Below are 14,072 nucleotides of genomic sequence, written 5' to 3'. Positions count from 1 at the left end.
TTTTAGTACCATTGAGATACTATTATAGTTTTTATTCATATTTTGCAATAGTTTGCAGTTTTATATTTTATGTTTTCGTGTTAATTTTAGGTAAAGTTTTAGTAATTTAATATATATAGCCTATATATATATATATATATATATATATATATATATATATATATATATATATATATATATTACTGTATTTTATTTCAGTTAATATATTTCAAGTACGTTTTTAGCTTTAGTTTACTATAATAAACCCGAATACCACCATCAGGAGGTCAAACTAAATGGACTGTCTACTAAATCTTGAGGCATGTCTACATTCAATTAAATGTGATTTATTTTATTTATTTATTTTGCAGTTTTTCTTGCAGTGAACTTTAAATAAGCACTAAAATTAAATAGACAAAATAATTAACATTTAAAAATAAACAACATTAAATAAATAGGTTGTAAGTTTATTATAAATTATTTTTAGCTGTACAAAACAACTCATTATGCTCATTATGCTTATTATGATAATACATTAAAATAATATGATAAGAAATACCAATATGCATGATATTTGCAATATCATGCATATTGGTATTTCTTATCATATTATTTTAATGTATTATCATAATTATAAACACTGGTTTGTAGCACAGATTGAATCACTAATGAATCGAAAGTGCATTCACTGAAAAATAAGGTGGATTTTTTAATTCTTTGTTGCAAAATAAGGTGGATTATCTCAATTTTATGTTGAATTACTTTCTGTATCCAGTGACAGTAAACTATCCGTAAATTCAGAAAAAAATAAATAGATGTGTGTGTGTGTGTATATATATATATATAGGCTATATGTATATACACACACACACACACACACACACACACATATATATATATATGTGTGTGTGTGTATTTATGTATATATGTGTATATATATATGTGTGTGTGTGTGTGTATGTATATGTATGTATGTATGTATGTATAAAACGTGTATTATTATTATTATTATTGCTCCTTTTTTTTTTGGTCATACACCATATCAGTAGCCATACAGCAAAAAAGTTGTTTTATTTTGTATGGACATGTTGAGATCACATAACAAGCTCAATACGACTTACATTATATTGGTAATTGTCATTTACAGACACTTTTTTTCACAGAATAAATTAAACATGATTGACTTTGAATATTTCACAGTAAGACAACTGCCAAAAAAATGAGTGTAAAATAAAGTCCTCTTTAACATTCTTTGTGTTGTCAATCAAAATAATTTGGACGTTTTTTTCCCCCTGCAATAATTACAGAACAGTGTACCTATCTATAGTAAGTAAGTATAGAAAGGTAAGAGAAAGCAGAGTCCATAGTTTCTCTGGAAACATGTGCCAAAGATATGCAAATACATTCAAATTAGATTGGACACAACATAAATAAATATTGGTTCTTGTATGCTTTCGATTTGAATTTCAGGTGAACTCCCCTTAGTGTTTGCATATGGAAATCACAGCAAGGCTTTTACTTTGTCCCAGAACCTCACAGTTTTTAACAGACAACAACAGATGCCATGCTACAAGTGAAGGTAAGAGTTTGTATTTGTTGTGTTTTACTTGATTTTTGTCTGAAATCTTTACTGTCCGAGTTACTTTTTAGATATGGCTATACAATTTTATGCTGGATTCTCAAATGTAAGAGAGAGTTAGAAAGAGTGGCCTGTTTGGTTAGACCTAAACAGATCTTTAACCTGGTTTTAGCCTTGTGTTTTCCACACAGCTGCGCTTTTTGCAGTTTGGAACTTGTTTGATTTTTCCTGTTAAATCCAAAGTATTTGATAATAGGAAAGAAGCTGTTTAAAGAAAGTCACAAGACGTGCAGCTGTAACGGCCGGCAGTGCTGAACTGAGCCTCTGTGTGTCAGTGTTGCCCGAGGCGCTGGGCTGTTGCAGCTCAAGTCACTTTGAACTCTCTGAAGTTACATACTTTTCACTTCCAACTGCCTAATGGGACATCACACTCCTCCTGAATTATGCCTGGACAAAGCAGTTGAGCTTGTTTGGCGGTGTTTATTTACTTAAACTTAGTTTGACCTGAGACTGATCTTGGAAAAAGGTTTTGGAAACATGTTTCAACATCTTTCATGCTCAAGAGCGGTACTAATTGTATATCTCTTTAATCTGAACTGAAATACAAATGTAGACGCTAAACATACTCTGAGATCTGATACAACTGCAAATAGACCATTACAGAAGATTAGACTAGACAAGATATGAGATCCGTGGCTCCTCTTTGCTTAACTTATCACAGTTTACACACACTAACTTAACTAAGTTATTTGGAATCTGCTTGAGGACTGGGATACTATGCATTATTAGGGGAAGTACGCTGCACAGTGGCAGAGCTTTGGGCTGTATTTTCTTTCTTTTCTTTTTTTACACTCCTAAAAGGATACATTGTGACTTTCCCCCCCCCATTCTTCCTCTTCGCTTCTGTACCAACAAAACCACCCAGACGGCGTTATTATTTTTTCAAAAGCAGAACTTTTTCTATTTCTGCTGTCACTGTGTGCCGTGGTGCCTTAGTTCCTCAGAAACTATTCAGAGTGTCTGAATCTTTTCAGAGTTGATGATAAAAGTAAAGCTTGTGCTCAATGCGTCATTTTTAGACCATCTCTTAAGTACACATATACGAAAACTGCTATAAAACTTTCAGTCAAGGTAAGTTTGGATTTCCTCTTTTCTTTTTATCCCAGGAAAAAAAAAAAAGTTTTAACTATAGTCTTTGTTGAATTGACAGTAATAATTGAATGTATTTTCTTTAATGTTTAACAGAAAAAAAGACACTAACACTAAATATCAATGCAGTAGATCACAAAAGCAATGCCACCATAGAGCTTAACCTTTTGCCCAGTTTTAATTTGGGCGATGTGGTAGATTGTAAAGGCGACGGTGGGATTAAAACTTGCCTTGGAGAGATTTTTATAAAAATGGGTTTTTATAAAAATGGGTTTTTGTCCTGGTAAGTGAATGGAAGAATGCATTCAGCGTGAGTCATGATGGTGGGAACAAACAGAGGATGAGATAATGTGTGCTGATGCATGCTGTAGAGGAAAGATCCATGCAAACAATAGGTACCAGGTGCAATTTTCTCATTCACAGCGAGTGCTGTAAAAATATTAGTTGAAAACACTGTGTTGTAACTTGACATGAAATGAAAGAGAGTCGGAAAAAGGACATCAAGCTATAGGAAGCTTGCAGTGCTCACAAAGGTCAATTTATTTGCTTGAACTGAAGGCACAACAGTAGTGGTCAGATGAGAGACATTGAGTGGGCTTTGATCCAGCAATCTTCTTTATAGCACTGAGATGCCTTCTTCTCTCTAAACCCCCTAACATCAAACACACACACACACACACACACACACGCACGCACACACATCACTCCCCTTCAGGTTGTTTTGAAAAATGAGTGACTTAATGTCTCTTGTCTTTCTGCAGAGTGACCAGTGATGCATGAGAGGCCAATCAGAGTCAAAGAGCAGACGGTCAATCCAAAGAGCCGAGCACTGTCATGGAAGACACTGAGGTATCAGAGAAAGGTAAAACGCAAAACACTAATAATTTTTCATGAATTATTTATGATAAACACATTTTCCAACCGATTTTAGATATAAATAAAGTACTACAATTTTACACTTTAAGTAATATACATTACTGTTTAAAAGTTTGGGCTCAGTAAGAGTTATGAATACAAAAATTATGAATGAATGAATACAATTATTGGTTTTATTCAGCAAGGATGCATTAAAAGTGACAGTAAAGATTTCTATTTCATATAAATGGCATTCTTTTGAACTTTCTTTTCAACAAAAAAGGTGCCATTGTTTCCACAAAAATATTAAATATTTCAACATCGGTAATAATAAATGTTTCTTGTGCAGCAAATCAGCATTTTTCTGAAGGACCATGTGACACTGAAGACTGGAGTAATGATGCTGAAAATTCAGCTTTGAAATCACAGGAATAAATTACATTTTAAAATATGTTAAAATATGTTTTTTTTTTGTTTTTTTTACATAAAAGAATCTTACCAACCCCAAACTTATGAATAGTAGTGTATATTTTTATATTATATTTTTATTTTTATATTAGACATTTCTTGACAGTTTTATGAGATTCATGCATTTACTTAATAAAGTGCATATTATAAGTGCAATTATTCCTATGCTTATTTTCAAAGCTGATAATGTTTTTTGTTGAGCTGAGTTTTTCTTTTGTTGCTTGTTGCATATCGATTGTATCAAGTCAAGTCATGTATCGTGTGTATGTATGTATGTATATATATATATATATATATATATATATATATATATATATATATATATATATATATATATATATATATACATATATATGTCAGTTACACACTTACAATGTCAAGCCTCACCATAACAGTATGTGTGTTGTATGAGAAAATACATTTTCCTTGCAACTGCTCCCACTTGGCATTTATGAATTAGATTTTCCGCATGAAGAAACCACTGCATATGGCCTTCAGTGAGATGCTGGACTGATTTGCACAACAGTTTCATAGGAACCCATAAAACATACCAATTTAGAGCTGCACTTGAAAGCACAGACCATTAATTACAAAGAAGAGGGGTGAATAATTCATTATGCTTTAGTCACTATAGGAGCAGCCTGAGGTTGGATTTGTAGTGATGGACAAAAGGGCTGGAAGAGAAGCTTTTAGCAAATGTTTCAGCCTTTGCTGAGAAGAAAGTGTGCAGAATAGAGCCTATTGGACATGTATGGTGAAACTCTTAAGTATTCTGTTTTCAATAGGAGCATATAAGTGGCTACTGAGGTGCAGTTTGTAAAGGCATGTAGTACTTACTGTGATGAGTGCTCTCAGGATAAAGATGCAGAACAGACCTCCATTTCAGAGCATGTTTACCACAGAGATTAGACCGTCATGATGGACATGCCACTCTTATGTACATCAATAAAGCCTTGTGGTTTACACACACCCTACTTTAGTGGATGGATGGATGGATGGATGGATGGATGGATGGATGGATGGATGGATGGATGGATGGATGGATGGATGGATGGATGGATGGATGGATGGATGGATGGATGGATGGATGGATGGATGGATGGATGGATGGATGGATGGATGGATGGATGGATGGATGGATGGATGGATGGATGGATGGATGGATGGATGGATGGATGGATGGATGGATGGATGGATGGATGGATGGATGGATGGATGGATGGATGGATGGATGGATGGATGGATGGATGGATGGATGGATGGATGGATGGATGGATGGATGGATGGATGGATGGATGGATGGATGGATGGATGGATGGATGGATGGATGGATGGATGGATGGATGGATGGATGGATGGATGGATGGATGGATGGATGGATGGATGGATGGATGGATGGATGGATGGATGGATGGATGGATGGATGGATGGATGGATGGATGGATGGATGGATGGATGGATGGATGGATGGATGGATGGATGGATGGATGGATGGATGGATGGATGGATGGATGGATGGATGGATGGATGGATGGATGGATGGATGGATGGATGGATGGATGGTTAGATAACCCTTTCTCAATATCTCTGTCATTCTGTCATGTTTGAGTAAATGTCATTTAAATTGTAATGAGAAATGAGAAATTGCGTATTGGATATTTCATATTGAGTCAATTCCTGGCATTTTGATGAACTGGTCACACAGATGTAAAGCATACAGTTTGCACACATATACAGTGACATTATGGAGTGACCTCACCGCCTCTTTCCCCCCATATACATGTGGAAGTAGAAACACAATACCAGTTTAACAACTTTTATGCTTTTGTGATTTATACATGTACATATCAGATCATCTCAATCTCTCTGCTCACTGTCTGTTCTCACTTTTCTTTGTCCACCAGATGTCAGCGTTGCAAAGAATACATTGCCACTTCTTCATTGAACAATCATTTTAGCTGCATGTCTGAGAAGTGCCATGTTTCTGGCAAGTTCTCATTTTGTGTAGTTTTCTCCTCTCCCACTAAGGATAATTGTTGATGATATGTAGCACTGCTACCTTTCCCAGTATTTTGAAGAATATTAACTATGCATATTAACATAGGCACAATAATGTATACACACACACAAATCTGTAATCATTTAATCTCATTTGACTCTCATGTCTTTCCAAACCTCTATGACTTACTTTCTTCCATGGAACACAAAAGTAGAAAACAAACAAGTCTGTTGTGAATGTTCATTTCAGTAAAATAAAGATTCTATATTTACAAATGATCTTGAAGATGACAAAAAAGTGTAAAATGGATAGTTCACCCAAAAACGACATTTACTCATTTTGTTCCTAATCTGCATGACTTCCTTTCTTCTGTGGAGCGTAAAATAAGATATTTTGAGAAAACGTGTTTTGTCCATACAATGGAAATCAATGGTAACCACAACTGTTTGGTTCCCAGCATTCTTCAAAATGTCTTCGTTTGAGTTCCACAGAAGAATGAAAGTCATGCAGGTTTGGAATGACATAAGGGAGAGTAAATGATGAGAGAATTGTCCTTTTTGGGTGAACCTTCTGTAACACTTTATTTGACAGTGTCCTTGTCACACATTGTGTCCTTGTGTATAGTATTAATGTAATTTAAGCCTATATAGCAACTAACCCCTAACCAAACCCTATCTCCATATTACATGTTATTAATTAATATTACACAGTACTTAATTGTATAATTACACTGTAACAGGACACCTTAAAATAAAGTGTAAATGTCTGAATATGCAGTATTCCTGAAACGCAAGACGAAAGTATAGTTGAAAAATACCCTGATGACTTTCAGCCTCTTTTGAGATTCTGAAGTGCACATTCGTGCCTTTCTCATATTCGTGAGGTAATGTTTTTGCGGTATAGTATCGAAAAATGAAGAAAATGCTCACAATATTAAAATAGTCTTGTTTAGTCCATGTTATTTTGCCACGAGATGACAATTTTATTTCAAAACTTTTTTCAGAGAAAAAATAGTTTCACCACCATTACCAACTGAAGTAACCTTTGAACAAACTTTCAACTGTGTGAACGTCAGTGTGGAATTGTGTGGCGTGTTGACGGCTAACTCATTAAGGCCTAAATGAAAGTGATGAGATGTGATTTTAGACCGCATCTGGAACAAATGGCCCAGGCGTTGCCTGTTCAGTCTGGCCAATTTCAGAGGCCTGTACCAACCCACATCCCCCGCCTCCACCCACTGACAAGGCCAGCACACACACAGGTTTAGATCTGATATTTATTTCATCGAGCTTGTGTACGCAGTTGGTCTGATATGAATGTGATTCCACGCTTTGATGCAGAGACAGATTGTAAAGTGTGATTTTATTAAATCCTTCATTAGGATTCATCAGTGAGATTGGATCAGAAAAAGGTCACTGTGCAAATTCAGCCCACTCACCCCCCAACAGCACCCCTCGCTCTTGCCCTCCCTCTCGTTTGCATTCACTCTCTCATTTCTCTCTCATTTGCTCTAGTTGGGGGGTTGGCCGCCGCTACTGAAACGAATTTGCTGTGAAAATGGGGAAAAATGAGCATTATGGGCTGGCGGAGGAATACAAGGTGAAAGTGACATTATCTCCCCCTCCACGTCTCCTCCCTCTCTCCTCTTTCCCCTCCTCCTCCTCTCCTTCCCCGTTTCCGTTCTCCGGTGCCTTTGCGGGACGATGGTGCCACAAATCATTTGTATGCTCTCATTTGGGTCTGCAAGCCGCGATGGTGCTTACTGCTCACGGAGCAGATGACTTTCAGAAGGGGGGGGAGTAAAGGGGGAACGTCTATTTTCTGGCACATGAAAACATCAGTTGGAGTTGGAGCTGAAATTGAGAGGGAAATTGCTCACGCCATATGTCATCTTTCGCTGAGGGCTTTTTTTTTCTTCCATTGGGTGCATGTTATGTATGCGTCTGAGCGAGCAGTTTGCTTGGTGTTAATTGTTGTCATCGGAGTGTAATGTGTTCTCTAATGGGAATGCCAGTTTATCTGTATCTGTAGACCTGCTGGAGTTTAGTGTATTAAGGCACTAAAGGTGATGATACACAGGGCAACTTTTTGAGCAATGTTGCCGTCAACGGGCAACCAGATGAGACACAGGGCCCATGACCAATCCAAATTATCCAGATAGAAATGTATTGTCCATTTTCAATGGGAAAGTGCCCAAGCAACAATCGCTTGGCAAGATTGCTCAGCAACATTGCTCTAAAAGTTGCCCTGTGTATCATCACCTTAAGGGTACTAAGGCATAGGATTAAGTGATCTCTCCTCACATTTACTGGAAACAGTGGCTTTGGTATGCATCAAATATCTATTGTCATGAAAAAATCAGAACTGTCAATATTACTTTTGCCTGGTTGATCCTCTTCTGCCACTCAATCTAACAAGGATCAGAAGCATGTACAGTATGGTAGACTGCCTCTGCTTTCTGTCGATTGATTCATGGCTAGTAAAGTCATTCGACGCAAACAACTGATATAGTCAGCAGCATGTCATATACAACAACAGATAATAACTTTTAGTTTATTTTAAGTGTGCACTGCTGTTAATTATTTAGTTAGTTTAACCTTTTTTGTCCACCAATGTGGAATTTCTCTTTTGGTTTCTCATAAAAACAAAATTTATACATACACAATACACAATATGTCAATTAAAAGTTATACTCACAAGGAGTTGCTTACCCTTCATTTAATATTCCAAATGTCACTGGTATAAAGTCATCAGCCACTTGCTTAAGAGCTTGAAAGCAAGGATGGATTCTGATTGGCTGTCAATATTTTCATTGTTCATCAGCTGGAAAAAATCGTTCTGAAAGTGATTCCAATACCGTTCCTCTGTTATCATTTTAGCTGTGTTTTGGACTTTTCTCAGAGAATTAGAACAATTATGTGAGCGGGCCTTAAAACTGAGAGGAGGTTATTATTTCTTAGCTTGACCCATTCAAAATGCTTTATTTATGCATTTATTGTTCCAGTGGTAGTGCTGCCCTTACCAGCAGTTAAAAAATGTTAACGAAGTGAATATTGTGTTATCTGGCCCTGCATGCAGCTTTCAGGTGCTCTATAATGCACAGTTTTAATTGGTTCATTAAAAAAATGACAGACAGGCAAGATCTGGGCCACAGTATCTCATATGCAATGAGTCCGTGCCCCTTCACTTTTGGTTTAATATGAAGTTTGGTTTAAGCCTTAGTAACAAAAGGGGAAGTGTGAGTATATAATCCCTCATAAGTCTTTGAATGTCTACTTTCTATTTTCAAGAATCCCCTTCTTCTCCCCCCATATAGACATAATTCTTCCAGCACACTGGCTGTATTTCCTCTTGTGCCCAAACTGATCAACCTATTCCTATGAATGACATTACTGACAGGGATTATCTCCTCTCTTTCACACACACACTCACACACATACTGTTTGCACATAGACACATTGCTTGAATACTCGGCTGTAGTTCTCAGATAGAAATACACCTGACCAATGATGCGTGATTCATCTGTTACAGTCGCACGCTCTCGCACATGTAACACAGACATATGCGACCGCATGAACACACATGTATGGATCATTCACACACTGTCGCACGGCCTTGCCCTGGAAAGCATGCATATACACACACGCATACACTGCAAGTGTGAAATAAGAATCATGCCCTAAAGCAGACTTCTGCACTCTCTATGACTGTTCCAAAGGGACCTCCATCCGTGAGATTCAAATGCAAAATTTATTGCCAAATGAGACAACTGTTATTAAAAACCACACTTATGAGAAATGTGTGTGTGTGTGTACTCAGGTATGCATGCATTGTACATGTCCTATGTACATTTTACATTCTCTGCGTTGTGCTTCCTTACACACAAATGAGTTTTCTATTGCATGCCCGTTTATGGAAGTCCGTTTCCACCTCAGAGTAAAAAAGATAATTGTGAGACGAAGTTCAAAATAAGAAATTAAGTCACACTTTGAGATATACATTTTAAATTCAGAGTAGTAAAGTTGTAATTGTGAGATGTAAAGTCACGATTATAAATGACACACACACACACACACACACACACACACACATATGTATGTATATGTGTGTGCATGTGCCGTGTGCGTGTGTGTGTGTGTGTATCATTTTGTTTAACTTTAAATTTACTAAATTTTTCTTTGTAAAAGTAAATTTCACACGAACATTTTTTAAGTTAATTTCACATATGGAATTAAGTAAACTCTACTTAACTAAGTTAAGTGAAAGTAACAAAGAAAATAACAAATTTTAACTTGGCTAGTAAAAGGTTGAGTAATATCTATTTAGTTGACATTTCCTTTGCAATATATTTCACTCAAACACTTGACTATAACATTAATTTAAACCACACTGTTGAAGTATATGCTTTACTTAGAAATATCTAAGTAATTAATACAATAGATATTGTGTGAGACACCATATCTACACATCAGAAGTTAAGCCATGCAGAGACCTCAATACTTGGTAGACAATACACAATGACAGTAACATTTGATGGATCGTTTTTGTGTTTGAATGTGTCATTTTGAGTAGAAAATGAACTCAAGTTACTAATGGTTACTAGAATGGCAAGTTACTAATCCTAACATCAAAAGCAATGATAAAACAGTCTGCATAGAGCTGGAAAACAGTGAAAAATCAACCTCATTAATTATTCAAGGCCCAGGGCATGATGGGAACACCAGTTTCAGAAAAGTGGAGTAATTTTACTTAATTTTATAACGTTGATATTTACGCTTTCATTTCTACATGCTTGAATCGAGTATTAATATAGAATTTACTTCATTTTTTTATTTTTTATTATTCTTGCCTGAACTAACCTTTTCATGTAAATGACATTGTTGTTTTTTCTGTAGTAGTATTTATCTACTTAATCATTTTTATCAGTGTATAGTATGGATATGCGTGATTTTGGATACAGCCGTGGTCTTTATATTGGAGGGGAGGAGTTAAAATAAGAGGACTTGATGATGTCAGCAGAAAAGGAAAGTCTCTTTTTATTTGGATGAAGGATTATGAAAACTTTTTTTGTTTTTTTTGGAGTAATGTACACCAATGTTTTGTTCACAACAATACCAAGAATGTCTATTATTATTTTTATTTTATTCTTTTCATATTGACTTAGTCTGTTACAATAGAACTGAGGAGCCCAGTTCTACTTTCTTAAACTAGCTGTGAAAACTTTTATGAAAAACCAATTTGGCAAAGCCTAGATATGGCCATAAACCATTTCGCCTCTCCCTTTCGATGAGCGAGAAGTGAATAAAAACTGCTGATGGTCCATGAAGTTCCACTTCAGTTCAGCCACTTTAGAAGATTTATCTAAACTCAATTTTACAATTTTAATTTGCCTATTTATATTTTAAAAGCATTTACTGTATTGAATTCAGGAAATTCCTAATAATAGCTTGGCTGTTTTAAAATCTCTCCTAACACACTTGTTATGTTTTTCCACCCATTCTTGGCTTGGCAGCTAAGCAGTACTACACCGTTTTCTGCTGTGTGGAGCATAGCATGTCTTATAGCCTGAGAGCCTCTGTCTTATCTGCTGATTATAGGACCGTACAGTTCTAAGGACTGATGGTTGAATGTTTAAGGTATAAAAAGATAAATTGAAGGCTGGAAGGTGTGAGTTTTCGTTTCCTGCATCTTTGGACAAGGGTAATGGACTGAAAGGTTGAAATCAGAATGGTTTGCTGAAGAGAAAAGTAAATAGCTGAAGTGTTACATGTATCTGCCCATTCCACTCAACATCTACTCTCCTTTCTTTCCTTTCCCATTTCATTCATTTTCCCTCAGCTGTTTTTGAAAAGAAATATTTAATGTGTGGGCGAAAAAAAAACATGCAGTTCAAATATGCTCTGGAGTGTTGCAACAGTGAAAGCAAAAATTATACTAATCAACTTTGCAGACCAAAAAAAAAAATCCCAGTTGTCTGTAAGTACACATGCGGTGGTCCGCAATTTAACAACTATTGAATAAGTGAGCTTGTCAAGTTGACCACATCAAATAAACCCATTGCAAGGCCTGTTGCTTTCACAGCGACCTCCTGGCTGCCTTATAAAGTTTTCCTAATTCGGAATAATGATTAAAGATTACATATGTGGACAAGTTCGAACAACTTAACTATTGAAAACAAAGATAACATGATAACATTTGAACCCAACTAAATCTAAATAAAGATTTTTTTTTTCATTTAGTCTCTGACAAGACAAAAAAATATATATATTTAATTTATTTATTTTTCTCAACAAACCTGGGCTGTGTTCCTCTCACCCAAGTTGATCGTGAAGACCATTGCAACCAAATCCTTCTTCCAAATCCACCAGACTGTAGGAATGACCCTGCTGCTGTTTATAGCATTTAGGCAAAAGATGATCGTGTGTTTTTGGTACTATTTCAGTTTATGAGAAGCAATATGTGAATGTTCAAAAGATTAGGGTACAAGAAATGACTAGTTTCATCATTACCACCACAGGACAAATCGTTCATTGCAGAACCGGCACTGAAACTCACTCTTGACCTTTCAGTCCTGGCTCCTGATAGAAGCCAGATTGGCCCCAGCTAAGGGGTCCAGGATTCAGATTATCTCTCCATAATTACCTTGCAAAGATGAAAGGAAAGAACACGCTGTTTTGCCTGCCTGCCGATATACATGCCGACCTGTGTGTTTCAACGAAGGCTTGAGAGTAGTGTTTGTATGTACGCGTTAATGGCAGCTCACTTGTGTGAGTATTTTTCCCTTCCCAAGTCTCCTGAAAGCACTCTGCTAAAAGCCCCTTGGAGCTTCTGGATGATCAGACACTAACAACCCATTTAAGAGCTCGCCTGCTTCCACACACATTTCTCCTTGCGATCACACATGTGCTGTGTATGTAGAGCTCGGTCCATTACGTTATGAAACTGCAGTTATACAGTATGCTGTGCATGTCATTTTGTGGGCCGCACGGCGTGTTTTGTGCTACCGTGCTGCTTCAAATGGGCTCTTGAGAGTGAACAAAGTCCTTAACTTCACATGGTACACATTACGTGGCGCCGCATGGAGTGCAGGGTTACTTTACATGGTAAACATAATCAAATCCTCGTATATACCTTCATCTGTTTGCACTCAGGGAATATTTTCAAGTATTTACTGTATGGATCACAGGTTTGGTGAAATTTAAAAACTAAAAACATGTACAGTACATATTTAAATTATATTTCACTTTAATAACTTTGATTAAAGAAAAATGTTCTGTAACAATCAAGTGTTTTAAATTTAGGTTATACACTTGTGATTAAGTACTGAATAATATTAGTTAACTATATGTACTCACTATAGGGTTAGCATTAGGGTTTGGTTTGGGGTTAGTTGCATGTAATTATGCATAATGTATAGATATTACTATAGTAACGGCATGTAACGTGTAAAAAGGACACTAAAATAAAGTGTTGCGAATATTACTTGATTGTTACACATGACGTTTTTCATTAAAGTTATTAAAAATGGTAAATGTAATATTGTAATAAAATGTTATAAAAAAGGAAAACTATTGACTTGAGAGTCTACAGGGGCTCTCTCTATGATATGTGTTTATTTATTTATACTTCTTACGTGTCAGTCACATCATACAAATTTGGTGGGCAAAAGTTGATCGAATAGTAATTAAATTTTTTTTTTTTTTCAACAAAATAATCTGTATTTAAAAACAAATTAAATAAAAAAAACATTTTAATATAATTTATACTTTTTTCCAATTAAATAAGAAGTGTGTTTTTTCTTCTTCTTTGCAAGCCTTTAATTCTTTTAATTATCTTCATTATAATATCAGGGCAGTTGTATCACCCTGACCTTTTGACCTTCTGAATCCTTCTGAAATGTTCAAACATCTAGTGAAAAACCTTCCCAGAAGGCATGCATATTGATGTGGTGTTCAGGTGTCCACATACTTTTGGCCCTATAGTGTATATTTCCATAGCATGAAGAAGACTGAATTGTCGCATCATTCAAATAATGTGTTCCTA

General features: G+C 36.0%; 1 protein-coding gene across 4 annotated transcripts in view; it reads left to right on the top strand.

Moving 5' to 3' along the window:
- Window positions 1-1,504: 1,504 nt before the first annotated feature.
- myt1b (myelin transcription factor 1b) overlaps window positions 1,505-14,072 on the top strand; it is a 92,501-nt gene continuing 79,933 nt past the window's right edge. For all 4 annotated transcript variants that reach the window (XM_082144493.1, XM_082144494.1, XM_082144492.1 and 1 more), the window contains exons 1-2: window positions 1,505-1,558; window positions 3,469-3,569. In XM_082144493.1, coding sequence (XP_082000619.1) covers window positions 3,542-3,569 — 28 coding nt within the window. In that variant the 5' untranslated portion in view covers window positions 1,505-1,558; window positions 3,469-3,541. The remainder of the gene's footprint in view (window positions 1,559-3,468; window positions 3,570-14,072) is intronic.

Source organism: Leuciscus leuciscus (genome assembly GCF_965113295.1).
Source record: "Leuciscus leuciscus genome assembly, chromosome: 18".
Taxonomy (NCBI): Eukaryota; Metazoa; Chordata; class Actinopteri; order Cypriniformes; family Leuciscidae; genus Leuciscus; species Leuciscus leuciscus.
The sequence above is the reverse complement of the archived record's forward strand: the minus strand, read 5'-3'. Positions and strand labels throughout refer to the sequence as shown.